This window comes from Nuphar pumila, chromosome 13 (assembly GCF_984573655.1).
Source record: "Nuphar pumila chromosome 13, dmNupPumi1.hap1.1, whole genome shotgun sequence".
Taxonomy (NCBI): domain Eukaryota; kingdom Viridiplantae; phylum Streptophyta; class Magnoliopsida; order Nymphaeales; family Nymphaeaceae; genus Nuphar; species Nuphar pumila.
In genome coordinates, this window is record NC_143261.1 from 20,000,659 (window position 1) to 20,026,445 (window position 25,787).

The following is a 25,787-nucleotide window of genomic DNA, read 5'->3' on the forward strand; positions in this document are numbered from 1 at the left end:
ATACCAAATAGGGGTATTTTAGTCTTTTCACAGTCTTGTAATAGGTTGTGTCCACTAGGGACACAATAGTCATCTTATATTTATTTTTATAGTCTAAGGTTTTTAATTGTTGTTAGGGGCATTATTTTAATCAGCCCTTAGAGTCGTTGGGACCTCCCCAACGGCTCTATTTCTAGCCATTGGGGAGTATCGCAAGGGCTCTCAAGGACCTTGTTGTGTATATAAAGGGGTGTCCCCCCTCATGTAAACTTAATGCTTTACTAAGCATTGGTGATATACAAATCTTTATATTTTTTATTGTGTTCTTGGCCCCTAAGTGGCCTATGTGCATGTATGTGATTGACCCATAAGCACTGTCCTTGTGCTTTTGAATAATGTGTTCTTGTAAGCCCATAAGAGGCACTTTCTTGTTATTGCTCTTGTTTCATTATACCTTCCACACACACCACCATTCTAGAAACCACAATCATTGTCAAAGGCTAATCCATTTGCTTCCTCTACCAATGTAACTTGCCTTAGATGAAATATGATGTTGGTTCAAAAATTGAGTCTGGATAGGGCATCATATAAAGTCTTCAAAAGAAAGTGACAGGCCATAATGAGTGAATGATTCTCCAGCCCTTCCACAGAACACATCAACTGTCCAACCACAACACCCTTTTTTCAAGTTTTATTGGGTAAGAGTCCAGTCCAGTGAGACTGGCCACGAGAAAACAATGGCCCTCCCTGATGGGCCAGATCTCCTTAAGGTATATTCAGAAAGAAGAGATGTTCATGGTTTTAGAATTGATAGGGGTAGCATGAATCCACCTTAAGCTCCCATTCTGCTGCATTAGCATGATTTCACCTTAAACTTCCATTTTGCTGTATATCTGATCAATATCATCCTCTTAGCCATCCATAGTGTTATTTCAGTCAATCTTTACATCATGTTCTCCCATTCATTCAACTCATTCATCACTAGGTTCCTCTCAAAATGAGGCACCACTCACCATCTCCAATAGCCATAGATGTTTCCTCATCTCTGGGCAAAACATTCAAGTTCAACAATGGTCGACACTACTTCCCAAACTAGGCATGTCTCTCCACAATGTGTCCCGCAATGTTCCCCATTGTAATTTTTGTTGTCACTAAAGCAGTGAAGGATGCTCACCAACTGCTCTAAATGCCAATCTATGATGGGAAAGAGATTGCCACCTCGACATCAACCCTTCTATTCTGACTGATTCTTACCTTTGGCATAGGGAATTATTACAAACATGCCCCTGCACACAAAAGGCTCATGAACCACCAAATATTTACAAAGACACAACAAAGTCACTTGACTAACAGCCCCCTCAAGTTGGCATGCAAGAGAGGACTACAGATAGTTTGTTTTGTAATTCCTGCTGTATGATAATATACAAAGGCCTTGGTTAATAAATCAACTAGTTGATGTTCCCTATAAATGAAACCAGTTTCCGGTTCTCAGTCTTAATTCTTCTCTCTAACAAAATGCTTACTAGTTTCGTGCTATATTTTGTTATGACAAACTAGATTTCCAGATATTTACCCCTCTTTGTAATGAAATACAAAATAACCTATGGGGGCAAATGTTTCTTCATAATCAATCGCATGTTCCTGGAAATACCCTTTGGCTACTAACCTAGCTTTATATTTCTCTAAGGATGTCTCACTCTTGGTTTTCACCTTATATACCCATCTACAACCTTTTTTTCTAAGGGAAAAGAAATAATTTTTTATGTTTGGGCATTTTTAAGGGCATCTAGTTCTAAGTTAATATCTTCGATTCAACGACGAAAGGTTTTTGCTTCATTGTAATGTATTAGCTCATGATACGAATGAATTGCTATTAGGCAAGCTCTATATTTGGGTGATAGAGATTCAAAGGACACAAACCTATTAGATGGGATAGAGACACGACTAGATCTCCTAAGAGAGGTTTCTTCAAAAAGATAGTCATGTGAATATTTTTCTATGGCATTAGAAGTGTGAGCTTTGATTTCGCTGGGCATAAACATGAATATCTTTAGAGGGTACTTCAACAATATCACTATCATTCTCATTACATTTTATTATCAAGACTTAGAATAATCATTTTCTCCATGCAATAAATCAAATAAAAAAGAATAATCTACTTCCTCTTTTTTATTATTGTTTTTATCAAATTCATTTTCATTTCTAAGAAGGTCATCCTTAGAAACATAAAGTTTGTTGTTCTTAAAATCAAAACATCTATAACCTTTTTTATTTTCTTCATATCCAATGAAAACGCATTCAATGGCCTTTGGAGATAATTTGTCTCTTTTGTGTAAAAGAAAATAACATTTACAATAAAAAATCCGCAATCTTTTGAAGTCTGAGGATGTTTGAAAAAAAAATCATAAGGAGAGCTATTTTGTAACAAGGATGATGACATCCTGTTTATCAAATAAATGGAGATAAAAATGGTCTCGGCCCAAAAAAGTTTTTTGGGATATTCTTAGAAATAAGCAAAGTCCTAGTGGTTTCCATAATATGTTTATGCTTTCTTTCCGCTAGCCCTTGTTTTTAAATTTTTTTTTTTTTGGGGGGGGGTGGGGGGGGGAGGGGGGCAAGGACAAGATTGTTTATGACAAAATCTATTTTGTTTTAAATAGCTTTGAAAATCATTGGATAAATATTCTCCCCCAGAATCGGACCTAAGTGTAGAAATATTTCTTTGAAATTGATTTTGAACAATCTTGTGAAACGCTTTAAAGTAACAAAACACATCTGATTTAAGAATGAGGAAGTAGATCGAAACATATCTCGTATAATCATAAATAAAATTTATATAATAGGAATAAGCTCCTTTTGATATGACCGGAGAGGGACCCCATACATCTGAATGCACTAATTCAAAAGGTCACTTGAAGATAAAAGTCCTATTGGAAAAATGAATAGATTTCATGTTTTCAAAAATGCAATATTTGCAACCAATATCTTTTTCATTACCAAAATTTTCATCAAAATGAAAAGATACATCTTATAATAGCTTGGATGTCCAAGTCTTCTTTACCAAGTAATAATATTTTTTTCTTAGACATAGTTACAAAAAAATTTAGGAGGAAGGAGTAAAGAGTAGTTCTCCCCTCTTATGGTCATGCCCAATCCGCTTCCCGAACCAGAGATCCAGTACGAAGCAACCCTTAGATGAGAAGGAGATTTCACTTCCATGATCAAAGATTTGTAAAACGAAAAAAAAATAAATTTAATTTTGAAACAACTCTAACTTTTGAAACAATTTTTTTTTTAGAATTGTTAGGAGATAAGGTTTCAATACTTTGAATTTTTAAATTTAAAGATAGTTTTGAGTTAGTGCATAAGTTGGATAAGAGGCTCCCGAGTCAACAATCCAAGAACACATACTTGGAGGTGAGAACGAAGCTCTAGCGACACCCGAACTTGATGAATTCTTTAAAAGTTGTTGGAGTGCCATAGTTGATTTAGGCTTATTGAGCTTTCACCTTCATCCTTGCTAGCCTCCTCCATTTTCTTTAGTATGGACTCTTCAACCGAAGCCACTTTGTTCTTGAGTTTGGGGCAAACTGGTTTGATATGTTCTGGCTCATTACAAAAGTGACATAATTTTTCTAGAGCCTCCATTGTTGTATTGCCTCCCAAAGTAAAGAGACCTATATGTCTTGACATTATTACCGGGCCCAAAGACGACCAACACATCATCACTCCCTCTCGTCATGCCAAGACGAGTTTCTTCTTGGCAAACTTGAGAAGGACTTCATCTATAGGCAAGAGAGTAGTCCTATGTAGAATAGATGATCTTACTTGTTCTTATTCGGGACGCAACCCATGCAAAATTTGAAAGCAATGTTCTTTCTCCACTTGCTCCCGCCTAAGTTCCACATCTTCAAGAGCCACTCACAAAGCTTCCAAAAGTGCTAACTCATCCCATCAATGTAATACCCACAAAAAAAACATTCGGACCTGGGTTGGATCCGGACAGGACCCAAACCCAGTCCAGGGAAAACCCTAAGCGTTTTCCCTTTAAAAAAATTTCTTAACGCTCACGAAGTCGCGGGCCTTCACTCCTTCCCCCTCTGCAAAAATAAATGGAAACCCCTTTGGGGTTTCCCAATTCGTACCCTCCCGCGCCTTTGAAACCACGCAAGGGTGGGGGGAGGCCCTCACCCCTGCACTCCACCCCCTCTCGACTTCTCTCCTTCGCTCCTTGCATGCGGCAACATCGACGACGCCGACCCCTCCCAGGTACGCCCTCTTCGCTTCTTCTTCTTCTTCTTCTTCTTTCGTTTGCTGGAAGGCCGGCAGGAGGCCGCCGGCTCCTGCCGCGCCTCCCCCTGTCTTCTTTTTCCCCCAACTTCTTTGATCTCTTCTGTTGTCGGAGGGTCGGCAGGGGGCTGACAACCACTTCCATGCCCTCCCGCTCCCTCTGTGCCTACCGGAAGGTCGGTTGGGGACTGATGGCCCTCTGTCGCACCTTCCCCCTCTTCCTGGCTTTGCCGGAAGGTTGGCAACTCCCTGTTGTGCCTTCCCCCTCTTTTTCTCTACGTTGTCGGAAGGCTGGCAGGAGGCTGGCGAGCCCCTGCCATGCTCTCCCTCTCCCTATCGCCCGAGCTTTTATAGGCAGGGGCAGGGCCCCTATCGACGGTCTTTCCCGGCATGGGCAAAGCCCCTGCCTACCACTATATTCCCGACAAGGGCTTTGCCCCTGTCGACTGTTTTTCGGCACGGGCAGTGCCCCTGCCAACTGTGTTCCGGCAGGAGAAAGGCACATGTCGATGATGTTTTCCGGTAGAGGCTTTGCTCCTGTCGATTGCCTTTTTTGGCAAGGGTAAAGCCCATGTCCACTATTAGTGCCGACTGTCTTTTTCGACTGGGGCAAAACCCTGCCGCCTGTCATATCTGCTGACTGTCTCTTCTGGCAGGGGGTGAGCGCTGTGCCATTCGTTTTCCAGTAGGCAGGGCCAAAGCCCCTGCCTCGCTGTATGCTCTCCGACAGGGGTTTCGCCCCTACCGACTGTCGCTCCAACAGGGGTTAGCCTGTTGATCCATTTGATCGACAGGGGCTCACCCCTCTCTTTTCCGTTAGGTTGGCAGCCCTTGCCCCCATTTTCTGCTTTCGAGCAGGCAGGCGGAGTATGTACAGGCACTAAAAGCTCGAGAGGAGGTGCTTCATTGTGCAAGGCCGACTTCTCGAGAACAATATCCTGCTTATAAAGCTTGTGTTCTATTTATGCGTTGTGAGATTCAACTAATTGTACCTCAAGTCGGTTACTCGAAAGGAATGATTGGATCCACGACGATCCCAAGGCCTGTTTAAGATTTCTTGTTTCGTAGTGTTCGAGCATGCCAAATATATTACTGCTTTTAAGTCATGAAATACTATGTGGGGTTATCCTTCGAGAAACCCATGACCTATTATCGTAGTCGGACCTTTAGACAGGTACGGTATATACATTACGATAAGTAGTATGAGAAGTCGTTAAGCACCTCAAAATATGCAATGAGCACTCTGTTGAAATAAATGAAAATAATGACGTTCGCCTCCATAGGCCAAATGCACAAAGACCAAAGCATGTCATGTATGAACTAAATGAATGACAATATATTAAATGTTTACCCTCTCATCGTAGTCATACCTTTAGGCAGGTACGATCGTACTTTTGGACAAGTACGTCACATAAGTGTTACAATGTTTGGATGATGGGGTTGTGGCAACCTTGAAGCGTACATATAGCACAATGTTGAGATCACATAAATGGTGACAATTAGCCTTCACATGCAAGATGTAAAACCTGAAAATTTTTGCTACCAAAAATTTTTGTTTATGTTACAAAATGTTTCAAATTTTGCAAATTGGGCCTAGATATTCTGATCTAGGACCCATAAAAGAGAAATTAGGTATAAATGATATGAATCTCGATATAGTAATAATAATAACAATAAATAAATAAAATTTTAAGTTTTTTTAAAATTTATCCGAGGATCCACAGTTGGATCCATTTGGATCCAACTTGTGGATCCATATAGTTTGGGGTCGGGTTACGGGTCTCGGGTTCGGACCTGAGCCGCGCCCCTGTGTAAGCAGCCTTTTAAAGAAAAGGGGCAACCCGATAAGGGTTGCCCGATAATGCTGTAACCAAAAACAAGAAAGGCGCAGAGGGGGGGGGGGGGGGGGTTACGCAGGGCGTAACCGACCCCGCACCTCTTGGTAGAGGAGGGGTTTTGGGGTCGATAAAAGGAGGAGTGGAGAGGGGGTTTTCCCTCTTCACTCAGTGGCTCTCTCTCTTCCCCCGTCTCTCTCTCTCTCTGTCAGTGTACGCACGGCGGAGGAAGGTTCGGTCGCCGGCAAAGCTCCGGCCATCCACAACCAGCAAGGGGCTTTGTCTGTCACGACAGTGAGTGGAGCTTTGGCCACCAGCCACCACCGAAGGCCGCGGCTAACAGCAGCTCGATACTCCCGCCACGGCAGCCTCCGATCGCCGGAAAGATCGCAGGAAAAGCTTAAAAAAGGTACGGTGCTTCTTGGATTTCGGGTGAGGGATCGAACCTGAGTTCGATTTCGGGTGATGATTCGAGAGGTGGGATTCGTAACGCCGGAAAAATTCTGAGAAATTTGGGGTTTTCAGTAGGGATTTCGGTTTCTTTTCTTTGTTTAGCATTGATGGGATTTCGGGGGTTGGTAGGATGCTGTGTTTTTCTTTAGGATTATTGAAGATGCTTAGGTGGTGATAGTTGGGGGTTTTGGTAAATCCCATATCGGGAAACCCCAAATCTTTGATTTGGGGGTTTCGGTTGGCACGAATAAGGGGAATGGGAGAAGATTATGAGGGTTGACGGAAACCCCAAAGCAATCGAAATTGGGGGATTCGGATGCCATGATCAAAATAAAATAAAACTTTATTTGGGGGTTTTCGATCTTGGAAATGATAACTCGAATCCATGTGGTTTCGAATTCAATTTAGGTATACGAATTTGGGCATGGGGTTCTTTATTTTGAAAGTGCATATGGAGATTACTGTATAACCTGATTTAGGCAGGTTACACTCGTACAGTATAAATCAGTATGAAGTTTTCAGTCAGATCTTTTTTATGCTATGGGGTTAAAAAAATTTCATATGTCTTTAGGAGGTAGAACAGCCTGCGTAATTGGGTTCTGTTATAATAAGGGTGATTAATAAATTGTTGGTTTTATGGAAATGTTCATACTAGCCCTGTACATTGATGTGTTAGGTTGCTGAATATCATTCCTTCATGTTTTGATAAGTATGATAATGTTTGAAATCATAACACCCAGACTTATGAAAGGCTGCATGATATAACTGAATTTGGGTATTAGAATGAGAATCTAAAACTGAAAGTATATCGTATGCTGAGTATAAAAAGAAATCCTGTTTCTGGTCCACTCATGCGAACGGTTACATATGTGCAGTGGAGTATATGGTTACTGCTGGTTCGGTTAAACAGATTATCATTTGAATCACGAGTTTCTTTAAAGTATATCAAGCTAGTTCTTGAGTGTGGCTTAAGCACATATTTGTAAGATGTAGCATGGGATCATTTAAACATAACCTGAAATTTTCAGCTGTGTATAATAGTGTTTATTTTACTATGTTTATAAGGGATGGACATATAAAACTGAAATTTTATATGTAATGTGTCTTGCTTTGTTATCTTTAGCTGAACATGTTATTCGTGTTCAGAATTCTATGAGTGATTTAAAGGCTGGTATGTTGGTTGCCATGGAGGTTTATGTTTTCACTTCACTGTTATGATTATGGTACTCGTGAGTGTGAGCATGATTCAGTTATTGGTTTTCCTTTTTGAGCATGTATGCTTGATGAATATGTGAAACTTTACATGTACACACACACTTAAATAAACCATGGATTGGTTAATACCCGTATGTGATGTAGGTAACACACACATAGTGGAAATGCATATGAATGAGCAATGACATGCATATGTTTGGGTTTATGATTTCATGAGTGCACATGCTTTTGGCACTTTGGCCTAGTGTTATGAATTAAACACTACTTGGTCTTATCATGTGATGCATTGATGGCCTAAATGGACCATCATCGGCTTGGAGAGTCGTGGGTTTGGTTTTCTTTCTCATATGTTTTTAAATGCATCACTTAAACCACATAAGATGGTTTGGCACATTACTACACTGTTCTAGTCGTTATACGGGTTGGAGTTCCGTAAGGGTCCCCGCAAGGGAGGATGCGGGTTTTCACTTTACTTTTGCATATGGTGTTGCAAACTTAAAGAATTAATTTTAATAAAAATATAATAAGAACAGTGTAATACACATTCTGGGATATCTCATCTGGAGTATGAGAATCTTAGATATCCGGTCTTGGGGAGGCTGTGAGGATACAAAAACTCCGTGTGCTGTAATTTGGTCCCATGAACCCGATATTGAGGTTCTTTCTCCTGGCCACGGTTTTAGGGAGAGTCTGCCACTTTACCCGGGAGTGGTGTGTTGGTCACAACTGTGAGTTTGTTTATGGTACCAAAGAAGTGACACATGTGGGCGTGGGGTGTCCCTTGTGTCCCCGACATTAGATGTGGAGGTCTAATGTTCCGAAGGTGATTCGGTCGAAGGCTAAGTTGGAACCCAATAATAAAATACAAATTTTGTGTGAAACTACCTTGGGAACCTACTTGACCTCGGGGATTGTACTCGTTTGGTGTATCCGCGGGCCACGGTAATTAAAAAGAAGAACTTAAGGTTGTGTGCATTTAATAGGGCATGCATATGGAAAGATGAAACTTAAATGAAAGATAACAGAAGAAATCATGCATTGCACATAATTATGCATTTTTCATGTTATGCATTAGATCATGCATGTTTGAATCATTCTCTATATCATGACATGATTTGGTGGTAATATAGGATTTACTTATTGAAATCATGATGCAAGGTTTGGTTATTTAGTTCTTGATATATGGTACTGCTTTACTGTTCTTGACTGGTGAGCATATGTAATTGTTGGTAGGTAGGATATTTGAATACTGCAAATTTTATATCTGTACTCACTCAAATCATTGCATGAAATCTTACCCATGTTCTTTGTCTCACCTGGTTTCTTTAGAAGCAGCTGTGCTCAGAATTTCGGTTCTAACACCCTACTTTGTTGGTTTTTCACAAGACATGGTGAACAGTGAGGCTGAACTGGCTACTGGGGATGGATGAGAGTCATACTTGCGCTTGTCAGTTTCAGCAGGGGACAAAGTGGCTCTATTTTTGCTTCTTTTAGTGCTTTTTACTTTCTGCAGTTGATTACTTCACTTTTGAGTTGTGTGTGAGACTCTTATTGGTTCATTAATAAAAGAGTTTTAGTTGGTTCTTATGGATGATGATTGCAACTTCGTTTGTGGTGGTTGGGCTATCCAATGGAAAGTGGAACTGTGAGAACCCCGGATCTCTGGGAAGGTTTCCGCATTGAAAAAAAAATATTCTGCATTTTTAAAGGGTATGGATTAGGGTCGTTACACAAGATGCTCGAGTGGGTCTAGCAGACCAGAGCATGAAGAATGGGGCAGCGGTTAAGAAACCCCATCGTGTCCATTCGACCTTCACGGTTCATCAAGAGAGAGAATGGATGGTACAAAAACTCCAATGGACTGGTTGTTAACAACCACCCCATGGGCAAAAGACCTGGCTTCCCCAATCATCGGAGTTAGGAAAATTAAAATTACCATAAATTATCCTAGGTGGTAACTCCCAAGTACTTCTGCAGAAGTTGGATGCATCCATGGGCCACGAATGCCTTTGGGGATTTACTCTATTGGTAACTGACCGTCCCCTTAGGAGCAGACTTAGTCAGCCATCCGGGTTAAGGAAAAACACTTAACATAATAAACCCTGGATCGGTCTCGGTTGTTTCTACGTTTCGTGTTTGTGCATACCCACAGGCCAGTTAATATCAAAACTTAAAGAATAACATGTTTACAATAAGTGTAGATTAATGAGATTCATACTGCTTACGATGTTGTTTATGTCTTCTAATGAATATCTCTTTTAATACAGTAGTTCTTTGCATATGTGGCACATGCTAGAATAGATTTACTTACTAGTATTTCAATTTCGCATTTTAATTACTATTGTCAATGAAATGAATTGTTTATCCTATGATGCCCTATTTTATTTGTTCTACATAATATATTCGTGCACCTACTAGTTTGTTATGAAACTGACCCATTTCATAGGGAGGTAACGAGTATGACTTTACAGGTGGCCGATGGCGCGATGCAACATGGCTCGAGATTTTCCTTCTTTATGTTGGCATCTTGACTCTGAGTTTTGAGTTTTCTTTAGATTATTTGAGTTGTGAGAAAAATGCTCATTTTGTAATAAACTGCAAAATTCTATTAATAAGATATGGTTTTATTCTGCACTTACTCCGAGTAACTATTTTATGGATGATTTTATAGCTAACGTACCCATAATTTGTTAACTTGTGCTCCTTTCTAAATTGTTTGCGCTGTTGATTTTAAAAGTAAAAATTTTAATCTTTAAAAGGTTTTTCATCAATGTTTTCGAAATCACAAGTTGAAATTTTGGGGCATTACAACTTGGTATCAGAGTCGGTTTAGAAAGAAGTGAATCTTGACCATTGAGCATCCCATCACGTTGTAAGTCTTTGATATTTTATAGCATGTTTAGATTAAATTGTATTCTTGTTTCTGTTTGTAGTATGGTTCAAAAGATTGATCTGTTCGCTGGTCCTAGGGGTAGTCACGGTAGGGGCGCGCGTAGGTTGTGGTGCCGCTTTGTAAGGGGGAGGGGCTCCTTCACATAAAGGGATGGACATGGGATGTTCGGAGCTGGTTACGGGGTTAACCACTCACCCCTACCCACCTTTACGGATGATCAGGGCTTTCCACTACCAGCCGCCTACCAGATACCCTTGGCAGCGACGTGCGCTGAAGTTTATGCCCGAGAAGGTGGATTCGCGCTTTCGCATGTTCTGGTGCACCAGCAGACACCACAAGAGTCATTAGGATAATACAGTCCCCCTGATATAGCAGAGAAGTGTGTATTCTGCGGAAACTCAGGGCACGCCATGGATGCTTGTCTCTTCAAGGCAGAGCACGGCCACGAGATTGCAACTTCGGCTGCAGGCAAGCAGCCACTACCTCCAGTAGACCCAACGGGCGGTGTATCACCCACATACGTGCCTGCAGATTCATCAAGTTATGGTTTCGGCTCACCAAAATATACACCAGCAATGCCCCTCTACGGGCAGATGACCTCCTACGAGGAGTCACCTCCCTGCACCCCTAAGTGCAGATTCAGGCGCATATGCAATAAAAGGGAATATCTTAGGCAGTATTCTAGTCGTCCCTGAGGGGAGGTAGCACCTGCCAAGTTTTGATAGAGTCTGCGAACTTCCATATCGTTGCTGAATAAAATATTTTTGCTTATGTACCAGCACTGTTGGATTTGAAATTAACGACTTTCTTAATAAAGACTTATGTTTTTCTTGTGTTTCCACGACATATTGACCCTTACTCTTGACTATTTTTCAAGGATGACGGGAAGCACGAGCAATAACATGGCTAATGAGTGGTCGAGCAGAGGGGATTCGTGATGGATACCCTAAACTCCCTGGCAGAGGCGATTCGGAACCAGGTTCGTCCACAGCGAGACCAGGTTTCCCTTACTAAGAGTACACCAACCGCCACTTATAAAAAGTTTCTGAAGCTCGACCCTCCGACCTTCACAGGCAAGGTTGACCGTGACATGGCGGAGAGTTGGGTCAAGGAGGTGAAACGAGTGTTCCAAGTTTTGTATGTCCCCGACGATAAGAAGATGATGTTCGGGTCCTTCCGACTAAAGGACGATGCACGCGAATGGTGGGACACGACTCGGGAAGTGCAGTTCCCGGGTGCTGAGGTGATTCCTTGGGAGGGCTTTCCTAGGAAACTACTTTTCTCCTCATGCGAGGGAAAAGAAGAAGGTGAAATTTCTGGAGTTGTGTCAAGGCAACTTGAGTCTGGGCGAGTATATCGCCAAATTCCAACGGTTGGAGCGCTACTATCCCAACTTGTTCGGGGATGACCACGAGCGGGCTGGGAAGTTCATTCGTAGATTGAAGGAAGGATTCAGGCACTGGGTCCTCACCAGCATGCCCGTGGCCCGTGACTTTTTTTGCGACTGTAGCGGCAGCCACCCTACTAAACGAGGATTGGAAGCGTTCAAAGAGCGCTAAGGCGAAGAAGCCACTTGCGATAGGTAGTGATCAGAAGATGATCCACTCTGGCGGCCGAGGAAAGAAGCAGTTTCCTCCAGTGAAGCGCCAACGACAACAGGGCCACCCACCGCCCAAGCAGCCTTTTGGAGATAGTTGCCCCAAGTGCAAGAGGCCCAATAGCAGACAACCCTGTCTGCAGAAGACTGGCGGATGTCTCTATTGTGGTAAGATGGGCCACTTTATACGTAACTGCCACAAGAAAGCAACGGATGACCTCAAGCGAACGGTGGCGTACCTCAGCCTCCTCGACCACCTCAGCAGCAGCAACGGGCGCAATCAAGCGATGTTAAGAAGGAGCCGAGTTGAGTTTACGCAGCCACGGTCAAGCAAATGACCAAAGGGGATCTTGTACAAGGTATCATTCTTGTTGGTCAAGCAACTTTTACACTCTTTGATTGTGGCCACACACTCGTTTGTTTCGAAAAAAATTGTAGAACAATTACATATAGTTGTAAAAACACTTGACAATGCTTTATATGTGTATAATCCTATTAGGAAGAACACGGTTTGCGCCACATACATACCAGAGTTGGACGTAGTTGTGGCGGAGCGACACTTGCCTGCTTGTGCCATCCTGCTTGAAATGACAAAATTTGACATCATCCTAGGCATGGATTGGTTGCACAAGTATCATGCCAAGATCTTTTGCTGTGATGGCAAGTTCGTTTTATCACCGCCAGGCTTTTCGAGAGTGAAATTCAAAATTCCCATACCTGTGCAAGCAAGTCAGATGATCTCGGCGCTGAAGGCGCAAAACTACTTGTCGAAAGGATGCATTGGCCTTTCTAGTTAGTGTCATCCAATCGGATCTGATGGCTATTCCCATCAGTGAGTTGGATGTGGTTTGCGACTATCCCGATGTGTTTTCCAAGGAACTACCTGGACTTCTACCGCCTCGTGAGGTAGAATTCAGCATTGAATTGCTACCGGGTACAACGCCAATCTCTAAAGCACCATACAAGATGGTGCCAGTCGAGCTCAAGGAGCTCAAAAAGCAGTTGTTGGATCAGGGGTTTATTGGCCCCAGCGTATATCCCTGAGGAGCTCATGTACTATTCGTGAAGAAGAAGGATATGTCCTTGTGATTGTGCATCGATTATCGGATGCTCAACTAGGCCACAATAAAGAACAAGTACTTGTTGCCGCGTATCGAGGATCTGTTCGATCAGTTACAGAAGGCTACAGTTTTCTCGAAGATCGACCTTAGGTCTGGATACCATTAACTCAGAATTAGAGAAGATAATATTCCTAAGACGTCCTTTCGGACCAGATACGGGTATTATGAGTTCACGGTCATGCCTTTCAGACTTACCAATGCCCCTGCAGCTTTCATGGACTTAATGAGTAGGGTGTTCAAGCCATTTTTGGATACCTTCGTGATCGTATCCATCGATGACATCCTGGTGTACTCAGAAAGTCAGGAACAACATCGAGAACACCTAATCATCATGTTGAAGACCCTGCGAAAAGAACGTTTGTATACCAAGTTCTCTAAATGTGAATTCTGACTCGAAGAAGTTATATTTTTGGAATACATTATTTCTAAGGAAGGAGTGTCTGTGGACCCTGCAAAGGTAGAGGTTGTACTCAGTTGGCAGCAACCGAAGAACGCACGTGATATCAGGAGTTTCCTCAGATTAGTTGGATACTACAGAAGATTTATCCAGGATTTTTCTAAGATTGTGTTACCTCTGACAAAGTTGCTGAAGAAAGAGGCTAGATTCGTGTGGAACGAGAAGTGCGAGGTGAGTTTCCAGTTATTGAAGGAGCGACTTACGAGTGCTTTGATTTTGGCCTTACCTTCTGATAAAGGTGGATTCGTGATCTATACTGACGCCTCTAGGTCAGGCTTAGGGGTCGTGTTGATGCAGAATAGGAAAGTGATCACTTACGCCTCTCGACAACTTAAAATTCATCAGAAGAACTATCCAACTCATGATTTAGAGTTAATCGCGGTTGTGTTCGCATTGAAGATATGGTGACACTACTTGTATGGAGAGCAGTTTGAGGCATTCACCGATCATAAGCCTTAAGTATTTATTTTTGCAGAAGGAATTGCACATGAGACAGCGGCATTGGCTCGAATTCCTCAAGGATTACAACTTCACCCTCTCCTACCACCCAGGAAAGGTGAATGTCGTGGCTGACACCCTCAGCCGCAAGACACCTGAAGTTTCGATTAACGCCTTTTTGTTGGATAGAAGTTGATTGAAGACCTAGCCACATGGGAGCCTTTCGTGATCACGCAAGGTTCAATCGATTTGTCCAATCTAGTAGCTCAACCTGAGCTACTGGCTAGGATCATCAGTGGACAAAAGATGGACGCATGCTACGAGAAGCTGAAGGCTCAAGCGTTGTTAGCCGATACTCCTTTTCGTCTGAAGGAGGATGGAAGTATATGGCTGAAGGAGCGCCTTTGAGTTCCAGATGACCCGATCTTGAAGGACGAAATTCTTGCAAAAGCTCACAAGTCTAGGTATACTATTCATCCCGGTGGCACGAAGAAGTTCAAGGACCTACAACAGAGTTATTAGTGGAACGGTATAAGGCGAGAGGTGGTTGAGTACGCCTCAAAATGTTTAATGTGCCAACAAATCAAGATCGAGCACCAAAGACCCGGTGGGGGTCATGCAACAGATGGAAATCCCACTATGAAAGTGGGAGGATATCACCATAGACTTCATAGTCGGTCTACCGAAGACGCGGAAGAGGCATGACGCGATTTAGGTAATCGTCGATAGACTCACCAAGTCTGCTCACTTTCTACCTATCAGTCTCAGCCAGTCGTTGGATAGGCTGGCAGATCTCTATGTTAGAGAGATTGTGAGACTGTATGGTGTTCCGATCTCAATTATCTCGGATCGTGATCCGAGATTCACTTCGAGGTTTTGGAGGCAGCTTCAGCTAGCTTTGGGCATAAAGTTGAAGTTCAGTACCGCTTTTCAAACTCAAACTGACGGACAGTCTGAACATACGATTCAGACCCTGAAAGACATGATTCGAGCTTGTATGATGGACTGGAAGGGAGAATGAGATTCTCATATTAGTTTGGCAGAGTTTGCGTATAACAATAGTTACTACGCTAGCATCAGGATGGCTCCATACCATGGTTGCCAGTTGAGGAAGCGGGAGCGGGAAGCGATACGGGAAGCGGGAGCGGGAAGCGAGGCACTTTCAAAATTTTAGGAAGCGGGGAAGCGTGGGACCACTTAGGAGCGATTCGGGAAGTGTCTCGGAAGCGACCTAGGAAGCGTCTCGGAAGCGACCTAGGAAGCGTCTCGGAAGCGAGGGGGAAGCGAAAAAAATAAAAATAAAAAATAAAAAATACAAAAAATTTGAAAAAAACAGGGGAAGCGAGGGGGAAGCGTGGGGGAAGCGCGCTTCCCATTAAAGGGAAGCGCGTCCCCCATTAAAGGGAAACGCGTCCCCCATTAAAGGGAAACGCGCTTCCCAAAAAAGGGGGACACTTCCCCCCCACGCTTCGGAAGCGCGACGTTCCGCGCTTCCCCTTTTAGCTAGGCGCTTCCGGTAACCCTGCTCCATACGAAGCGTTGTATGGGAGGCCTTGCCGATCACCTGTCTATTGGGATGAGGTCGGCAAACGAAGGCTTAAGGAACCTATAGTTCTGCAACACTATACTCAGCAGATGCAAATGATTCGGGAACGACTTTGTACCGCTCAGAGTCGACAGAAGAACTACACCGATAGACGCCAAAGAGAGCTTATCTAAGCGATTGGTGAGATGGTTTTCATTAAGGTATCCCCGACAAAGAGCGTTTTCCGGTTTGGGAAAAAAGGGAAGTTAAGTCCTAGATACGTTAGACCGTTCGAGATCTTGGAACGAATTGGAGAAGCAGCTTATCGTGTGGTGTTACCTCCTCAGTACGCTCAGATTCATAATGTTGTTCACGTGTTCATGCTGAGGAAGTACATTCACGACCTGTCACACGTCATTCACTATGATGATGTGGACATTCGAGGGGACTTTACATTTGAATAAAGACCGATGGAGAACGTTGATCATCATGACCAAGTGTTGAGGTCAAAAACCATTTATTTTGTAAAGGTTTGGTGGAAACATCATGGGATTGACCTGAGAATGATATCAGGGAAAAATACCCTTAAAATACAAAAACATAAAAAACAAAATTAATAATAAATACAAAAGACTGTTGTGCCCTAATGGGTACAACCTATTACATGACTCTAAAATGACCAAAATACCCCTGATGGGTATTGCCTATTACAAAACAATACATATATGTGTATGTATGTACAAATATACACATATTCTAACACTCCAAGGAACAAAATGGAGAAAGTAATTGGTTGTATTAATGTATTGAATAAGAGAAATTTATCGAGCTTGTCCATGCCGATATAGCGTTCTCCTCTTTGTTCAATAGTCATGTCATCTAGGGTGCAGCATGAGGTAAGGGCACAGAAGTCAGAGATAGAGGTCTCAAAGAATCAGGTGGCAAATATATTCACTAAGGGTTTATCAAGAATGGAACATCTGTTTCTAAAAGGTATCTTTTCCATATTAAAATAGGATGTGTAACTTGAGGAAATATTGCAAAGAAGAGCTTATTTTTGCAAATTCTAACATAACTGCTTCAAGGAATACTTTGGTAATTTTGGTGTTACTTTACTATCATACTCTGTATTATCTATTCTTAATGTGTTTTAGTAGCATGAGTTGTAATTTTGAATTTTTTATTATTTTAAACCTTGTTGCGAATACTCTCTTAATGCCCTAGGATTCCTGATTTTACTAGGAATGTTCCCTTTGTAAAGATTTTTTTATCAAATTATCCTTGGAATTTCAATTAGAGGATTTATTCCTATGCTCCATCGAGGTATGTTTTTCCCTATTTACTCCAGCCATAATAAACAATTTTGTTCTCTTTGATAATGTTTGTTTATATTATTGCAATGTTCCAATCCTTAGCATAATTTATTCATATTGAGTTACATTCACTTTTGACTTTCCAACACCAATAATAATGTCTTATCACACAAACTCCAGAGCATGAAGAAGCATATACACGAATTTTGTGCTTAAGTATGTCTACCATCTGCCCCACATTAGGCCCAAGGCTACATGAAACCATGAAATTTGTCAAGACAAACGCAACCCAAAACCAACATACTTGTACAAATCATGGCTGTTTATTTTTACATGACTAACATCATTTATCTTATACAAGATTGCACAAACTATCGTGGTATAAAACTCATGAGTCATACTATGAAACTTTGGGAGAGGGTGATTGAGTCTAGGTTGAGGAAGGTTGTCATGATATCGGAGAATCAATTTGGTTTTATGCCTGGAAGATCAACTATGGAAGCTATACATCTTCTTAGACAACTTATTGAAAGATATAGAGAGAGGAACAAAGATTTGCATATGGTTTTTATTGATTTAGAGAAGGCATACGATAGAGTACCTAGAGACGTTCTCTGGTGGACAATGATGAAGAAAGGTGTTTCTCTCAAGTACATTAGTATAATTAAAGATATGTATGAAGGAGTAGTAACCAATGTCCGCACTTGTGGAGGGGTGACAACCAATTTCCCGATAACGGTTGGGTTACATCAAGGATCTGCTTTAAGCCCTTTCCTATTTGCAATAGTGATGGATGAGCTTACGAGATCAATTCAAGAAAATGTACCGTGGTGTATGTTGTTTGCTGATGATATTGTTTTGATTGATGAGTCTAGAGCTGGGGTTAATGCTAAGTTAGAATTATGGAGACAGACATTGGAAGCTAGAGGTTTTAAGTTGAGTAAGAGTAAGACTGAATATATGGAATGTCGGTTTAGTAAGCAACGAAGTAGTGATGGGAGTGTAGTGAAGCTTGGTGAGCAAGATATACCGGTGAATGATTATTTCAAATATTTGGGATCCATCATTCAAAAGTATGGAGAAATTGATGGAGATGTAAATCATAGGATAAAGGTTGGGTGGATGAAATGGAAAAGTGCTACTGGAGTGCTGTGCGATCGTAGAATGCCATTGCGGTTGAAGGGAAAGTTTTATAGGACGACTATTAGACCCGCTTTACTATATGGTACGGAATGTTGGGCTGCCAAGAGACATCATATTCAAAAAATGAGTGTAGCTGAGATGCGGATGCTTAGATGGATGTGTGGAAATACAATAAAAGATAAGATTCAGAACGAAGAGATACGTAAGAAGGTAGGTGTTGCACCCATTGAAAATAAGATGCGAGAGAATCGTTTACGGTGGTTTGGACATATTCGGCGAAGGCCTAATGATGCTCCAGTTAGAAGGTTGGAGAAATGGGAAAATATATTAGTCAAAAGAGGTCGGGGTAGGCCTAGGAAGACTTGGATGGAGATGATAGGAAAGGATATGAATGCTTTGAACCTCACTGAGGACATGGCGTTGGATAGAAATGATTGGAGGAAAAGGATTCATGTGGAAGACCCAAAATGAATTTCTTTTTTGGTTCATATCGCTGACCCCAATTGTTTTGGGATGAAGGCGTAGTTGTTGTTGTTGTTGTTGTTGTAACATCATTTATCTGGAGTTTGAATGGCATTGCAAAGACTTTTGGAACCATCCATGCGAGGAACCATTAACCTGTTTTCTTTTGGATGGTATTCGTGTTGACAATGTATTGCACTCAGAATCCCTTGGAAGGTCTTCTATGCAAAGAACCTTACACTTAATCCACGCCCAGGTTGTAGTATCTTTAGTTAAAGTCATCTAGCTTACATTATGTGTCATCCTCACAAGAAAAAAAGTATCATATAAATAGAATATGGACAGAAACTTTCAGCACCTCTATCACACACATCATGGAAACATGTATGGTTAATAACCAAAAAGAATCAAAGAGATACTAAAGTAGCAGATATCTACTTTTATAGAATATAGTACCATAAGGAATGACTCCCCGGCAGATCTTGCTTGCTGAACTCCTTCAGGTGCCAGTCCATATTCCAATAGCTTACCATTAGCCTGTCAACATGTTTTCCAGTAATTAAATGAAGAAAAGGATTGGGTCCATAAATCTGAAAAGATTTGCATGTTCTATTTGATATTAAAATTGGAAGTCCAGAAGATCAATGCCAACGAGGAATTCAGGAATGTCTACATCATTTAATAATTGAAAGTCCGTGATGTCAATGCCACAGAAATATTTATCATGCATGCACATGATGTAAACTGATGATGAAAATAATTTATAATTCATGATGTTCCTTGACTTCCATGTTATTTTCTATTATAACCTGATTTCAATTGAGCTGAATTATTGAGCATAAGCATTCAAAAGTTACCTGGATATTTAGATTGGCAACTTAGGAAGCTTTTAGCTATGTTGTTGTATTGTATGTGTACTAACTATTAAGAAGTGTTATCCTCTACTTGCTGCATAAAAAACTAAATCACAGGCTTCTGATAAAAAAATGAGCAGTTCTCGTAAGATTTGTAATATGAATACCTTTATGCTTTGCAAAGATGTAAGGTGCCATTCTAGGATTCCAATTCCTAGTACCATGACCAAAATGAAACCCCACATCCATCATCTCTTCCAAACTGATGTTTCAATATTACATGCCACTGGTGATAGTATTAATGGAATGATTCCGTTCTGTTTGCAGGAACAAAGAGAAGCAGATTTATTTTATACCTGATAAGTACCAATACGCAATGGGGGATTGATCCCATTTTTTTAAGTGAATCTCTTAGATACTTCATCATTCGAAGGATCTACTCCGTCCATAACAATTTTCCTTTTTTCATTGTGTCTTCCTACATGAACCTTCCAATCTATGGATTAAAACATTATAAAAACTTATCCATGCATGGGAATCAAATGCTCCAAGAACTGATTTCTATAAAAACAAGCAAAAATTTGATAAACAGAATATCATGAGGACAATAAACCCATTGTTATGTTTCCACATCAAAGTGAAGTACAGTACTTAACCTGGTTTTTTTTAATGTAATGCCCATTGGTGTTCTGGGAGCGTAGTAGCACCATCAGGAATTCTCCTTGCACAACCAAGAGAAGAGCTAGTGGTGGACAAAATGGAATATTGTATTTAAGAGTTTCTAGCATACGAAGCTCTCCACTTGGATGGGGAAGGAATGAGTGAACTTACACTTAAGCGCTCGACATGCAGTTAGATCAAAACATCTATAGTATGTGGTGGCGGAGGAAACGACAATTCATTTGTCTTGGTTTTACCCCTTTTATATAACCTCTAGATATTGGCATTGTTGGCTTGGAAAATGGAGCATTATGGAATTACAGCTCTTAGACAAGCTATAATGGCTTGATGTGTAAGGATCAAAGGTCTAGAAGAGTCATATGTATGGCTGGAATATAACAGAATGCTTGAGAAGAATTTGGATCCTTACATGATATTCTTAGAATCCAAACTTGAACTTGTGTCTTGCTAGTGAAATATGGAAGAACATTGATTTGGGATGGATGGGATCATCCAGGACTGCCCTCATTCATAATTATAGTTTTATAGCCACTTTTGTACTCCGTTTCTATGTTTTGCACCATACGTGTAAAACTCTTAGGAAGGTGCCTTTTCAGCCTGATTTTTTCATAGTGCATTTCCTTGGTTCTTTCTCAACAAAAAAACAAAGGTGTACATTGTGATTCTATTGTTGATTATATGTGCATATACATTAGGGTACGGCAAGGGTAGGTCAAAGTGCACTTCAGAGTACCTGTATCAGCCAGTTGATGATTAGGCAGGTATTTTTCTATGCCTGTCAAGGCTCAACTATCACTTATACAGGCCAGGGCTGGGACCTGATCAGATCATTTTTCTAAGATCCTGTCAGATTTAGCTCTAAATCTGATTTGAGACCATGCTGATGGGAGTTGGAACCAAGAGAGAGAGAGAGAGGTGTTTTTAGTGGACTCAACCAGATTGCTTAAAACTTGAAACCATTTGATAGGCCCAGATTTTTCTGATTAACATCCATACCCGTATATCTGTAGTTAAACACTTATAGCTAATCCAGTATACCTGGATTAGCCTGTATTATGTGCTGATTTACAGTTATTAGTTCCTTGGATGTGGTCATCTGTTAGCGTCCACAGATGTAGGGTCAGACAATGCCTTATTGCAATCTTAACCATGACTAATGAATCCACGTCTTATTCTTTTTTTCGCTTGATAGCCAATGGACATGCAAATGCCTGTGTTACACCTACAATCAACATCTTGAATCTCTTTATAGTAAACTTGGATAATAGATGCACCCACCATATATCAGGATCAAGTCAGCTCACCAAGTAGCACTAATGACTCCTTTGCTCTTTTCTTTTCTTCCAAGCTAAGCGCAGAAGACGCTCATGAAAACTGTAAAGAAGTTATCCTTTTACATCTGATGCAGAAATATGCTACTTGAATCAAGCAAATTCCAAGCAGGGATGTGTAAAAAGAAGTTACTTGTGGTAGGGGCTAGAGGAATCATTCAACTCATCTGCTTCTAGTCCATATCTATATATCAGCTAACCTCATCTTCACTTGGTTTTAACATCTTTATGTTAACAGTGACCTTTTTTGTGTAAAGATAAATGTCCAAAGTTGTTAATTTTCTTGTTTGAAATTTTTGCCCCAGATCTCTTATATTCGTGTAACATTCTTCCTCTAATGGACAGGTTACTTCTCATCAATCTTGGCTATCAAGTAAGAAAATAGCTGCTTGAAATCATAGTATCATTTTCAATATCAATTTTCCTGGACAATCGAGATCCAGATTTCTAAGTCAATAAACCAATTGTGCCGGGATTTACCTACAACAACATGATCTTCCTCGTATACCGGAGATGCATTTGCACCTCCTACAAGCCATCACCCTTTTCATGGTGAACTGCAATTTTTAACGCATACATCCGGACAGTTAGCATCCAGATTTCCAACTCAATTAACCAATTTTGTTGTCATGATCCCTAATATGACAGGATCTTCCTTACATGCCAGACATTCATTTGTAATTTCTATAAGCCAGGACCAAGTGTAATTTTCGCAATGCATTTCTGCCTTTTACATTCTAGTTGTGTTGTTTTAGTATTTTCTCAATGGATAATATTAACTTGGTCTGGCATGCATTAATGTCGAAAACTCATGAAACTAAACCCATCCTTCTTCAAAATCTGTAACAAACTCCGTAAAAACCTTATGGATTTCTCACATTATTGCCAAAAAACAGTATCAATCTCAAGTAACATTTAGGGATTCAGAAACAAAAAAAAATATACGCAGATACTTAAGCAGAACTACATCATCTTGATTCAGAAAAAAAAAAAGCAAGAATTCCACCATCTTGATTAGTAAAACAACAAAGATTAAGAAAATCACGAAATGGGTATCCAAGAATCTCTTTCCACACGTTCATTAATGTTCAATATGCACATGACTATCGAAAGAAATAAAAAAAAAAAAAAGACATGCAAGGGTTGCATTGCATGGGTAAAAGGGAGGAAGAGGAGGGAGGACGAACCAGAGAAGAGACGATGAGCCCTCTCTCGTTGGGGATGCTGCGACCGTGCCTCAACACCCAGTACTTATTGCGCAAGGCGAATGGTTGCGACCCCATCTTCTCTCCTTTTCCCTTCTCTGCTCTTCCTCTTCGAATCCGTTAAAATATGAGTGCCTTCTTGTTTATCCTCCTGGGTAAACGCCGGTGAGTAGACTGTTGTTTCTGGGAGCAGTGATGAGTTGATTAAGGATGAAACTCAAAAATCAAGCTCCCCGGCTTATTTGTTTCCAGCTGTACGAAAAAAACGTATAGTTGGACCTCAGAGCGCAGAGGTTTGAAGAAAAAGACATGTACGTTACAGGTGGCATTGTGCAACAATTAGCACTTGTTTTTCAAGCTCATATCATGACATCATTTTCCTTTTGTTTGATACCGAGTCGCGCGGTCAAGTGGCTCTTTCCTTTTCTCTTTCCATTTATCGTTCCAATTTTCTCAAACAAAGTAACTAAAATGACCTCGTTGTTCGGCAGGAAGACCTGATCGCTGACTCAGCAACGGATGGCAGTGGATCGGGGCAGGACGGGGCGGGGCGGGGCGGGGGACAAGGTCTCCACTCCTGCCCCTTCTCAAAATCCTGCCGCCTTTCATCTCTGTTTCTTTCATGGCACCGGTTTTGATTTTAACCTCCATCCTCACCTCCATTTTCTATCCAAACGGGGCAAAGCAGGGTGGGGCCCTGTTTCCCCTCGATCCACTGCCATCTCTAAAGAAGGATTGGGGGCTGAGGGATCGGGACAAGGCTGGATGGAAGAAATGGTAAGTCTATCCCCACACGGGTTTTGATTTTAACCTTCATCCCCGTTTTATGTCCTCCATCATCGGGATGATGCGGGGCGGGGCCCCATTTTCCCCGATCTACTGTCATCCCTAGAGTCAGCCAAACATACCTACCTGCGGTCATTCCGGCAGCATAAAACTCCGAGAAAGTTATGAAAAATTGATTCGCACTTGCCCCATTTGTCACATGGAAGAATACATGGACAAAAAAGAAACTGTGAGATGAAATGGCATTTCCAAATCATATTGTCTTTGCCTTATCCTATGATATGGAATAACATGATTTCATGTCACGGGACACAAATCACATGAGACGCAAGCCAAAGCCTTAGTAGATGAAGGCTCATTAAGTGACCCGGTTTTGGGTAAGGGTTTTCTTTCATCGTGTGTGTGTATATATATATATATATATATATATATATATATATATATATATATATATATATATATATATATATGACCAAAACTGAATTAAACTCTAAATTTGAGCATTATAAGGGAATCATTTATGAAAAGTATAACGGGTTTTCTATATTTTTATTTGCTCTTTTAAAAATATTTTTTTTATGTCGTGGAAACCCTCATCGACACCCCCCTCCCTCCCAACACCGGTAAGAACACAACTTAGGTGCAAACATTATTTGAGTGGACATGTACCAACCCAAAGAGAACATTTGGGGGCTTCAATATCGATGCTTCCGTTCAACAATCTCATTATGTTGAGGTATATGAGGGCAAGGCACCCACCTACTTATTTCATTTGTTTGGAGAAAATTAATAGTCATTTGAAGAGAATTCACCCCCTTCATCACATTGAAAACAAAGGATATTATCAAAGAATTGATTTTGAGTGAAAGAATAAAAATTTTGAAATAATTTGAAGGTTTCAGATTTACATTTCATAAAGAAGATCCATGTATACCGAGAGTAGCTATCAACAAAAATGAGATAATATCTGATTCCAGACATTGAAAGAATTGGAGTTGAACTCCAAACATCAGAACAAATAATTTCAAACGGTCTTGAAGCTTTTTTATTAATATAATGAAAAGGAAGAACATGATTCTTACATTGAAGACAACTAGAACATTTTTTATAATTGACACTTAAACTTAGATTTGACTTGAGAATAAGACTGCTTGAAACAAGCTTTTCAATAAAATGACTACTACAATGACCCAAATGACCATGCCAAAGATTCGGCTCAATACATTAAGAAAGACTAAAAACACTCTCAAGAGGAATCGAAGAAGATGATGTTGTGAGCTTCAAGGTGAAATCAACAGGTTGAACACGAGTGGAAGGATTCTCTTGGAGCACGTACATATTTTCTTGTCATTTTTCTTCAGTGAACGTTTCCCTCGTGTGAAGGTCCTTGACACAAACAAAAAAAGGAGTAAACTCAACTAAAGCATTAATGTCATCTACAAGCTTAGAGATAGAAACAATATTTTTCTTGATATTAGGAGTATGAATAACATTTGAAAGAGCAAGAGAAGAGTTGGACATAGGGATGACAAAGTTTTCAATGTGAGAAATATGGTGGTGAGACCCATCTCGAGTGACTATACTACTTCTACCAACATAAGGAAGAAGATTTAGGAGCTTATCAGCATCACCAATAACATGAGTAGCTGCTCCGGAATCAACATACCAAATTCCTTGATCATTCTGTTTCAGGTTCAATTCAGCCAAGGCAGATAATAACAACTCTTTGACTTCTTCATTGTTCTTCAATTTATCTGTTCCCTTTCTTGTCTCTGATTGTTTTCCTCTGTTTTGAGGATTAAACCAACAATTAGCTTTGATATGCCCCTTTTTGTTGCATATAAAGCAAGTGGTTATTGTCCTTTGCCTCTGCAAATTAGGAGAAATATTGGGTGTATGCAATATTCTACGAGCTCCTTGTCTGTTTCTCTTTTGACCTCCCCTTTCCCGAGATTCATACCTATCACGTCCTCGACCATAAGTAACTCCTGTGATAAGAACGTCTTGTGCTCCAATGTGAGTGTGAGTATCTTTAGAGAATCTCTTCAAAGTCATCTCATATTGTAAGAGTTTAGCACGAAGATCTTAAAATGTAGGTAAGTCTGGCAAACACAATAAGGAAGTAACCATCATAGGATAATCGAGTCTTAGCCCGCTTAAAGCTTGTTGCACCATATCTTTGTCACTGACCGCACAACTCACGATGGCC

General features: G+C 40.8%; 1 protein-coding gene across 2 annotated transcripts in view; it reads right to left on the reverse strand.

The window, feature by feature from the left end:
* Positions 1-22,909, reverse strand: part of LOC149818010 (Phosphoglycerate mutase family protein) — a 98,337-nt gene extending 75,428 nt beyond the window's left edge. Inside the window, exons 1-2 of one of the 2 annotated variants that reach the window (XM_089985884.1) lie at positions 22,775-22,909; positions 19,178-19,258 (exon numbers count right to left, since the gene is read on the reverse strand). In XM_089985884.1, the coding sequence (XP_089842010.1) occupies positions 19,178-19,258; positions 22,775-22,870 (177 nt within the window). In that variant the 5' untranslated portion in view covers positions 22,871-22,909. The remainder of the gene's footprint in view (positions 1-19,177; positions 19,259-22,774) is intronic. The other variant, XM_089985885.1, reaches the window with a different exon arrangement.
* Positions 22,910-25,787: the final 2,878 nt, after the last annotated feature.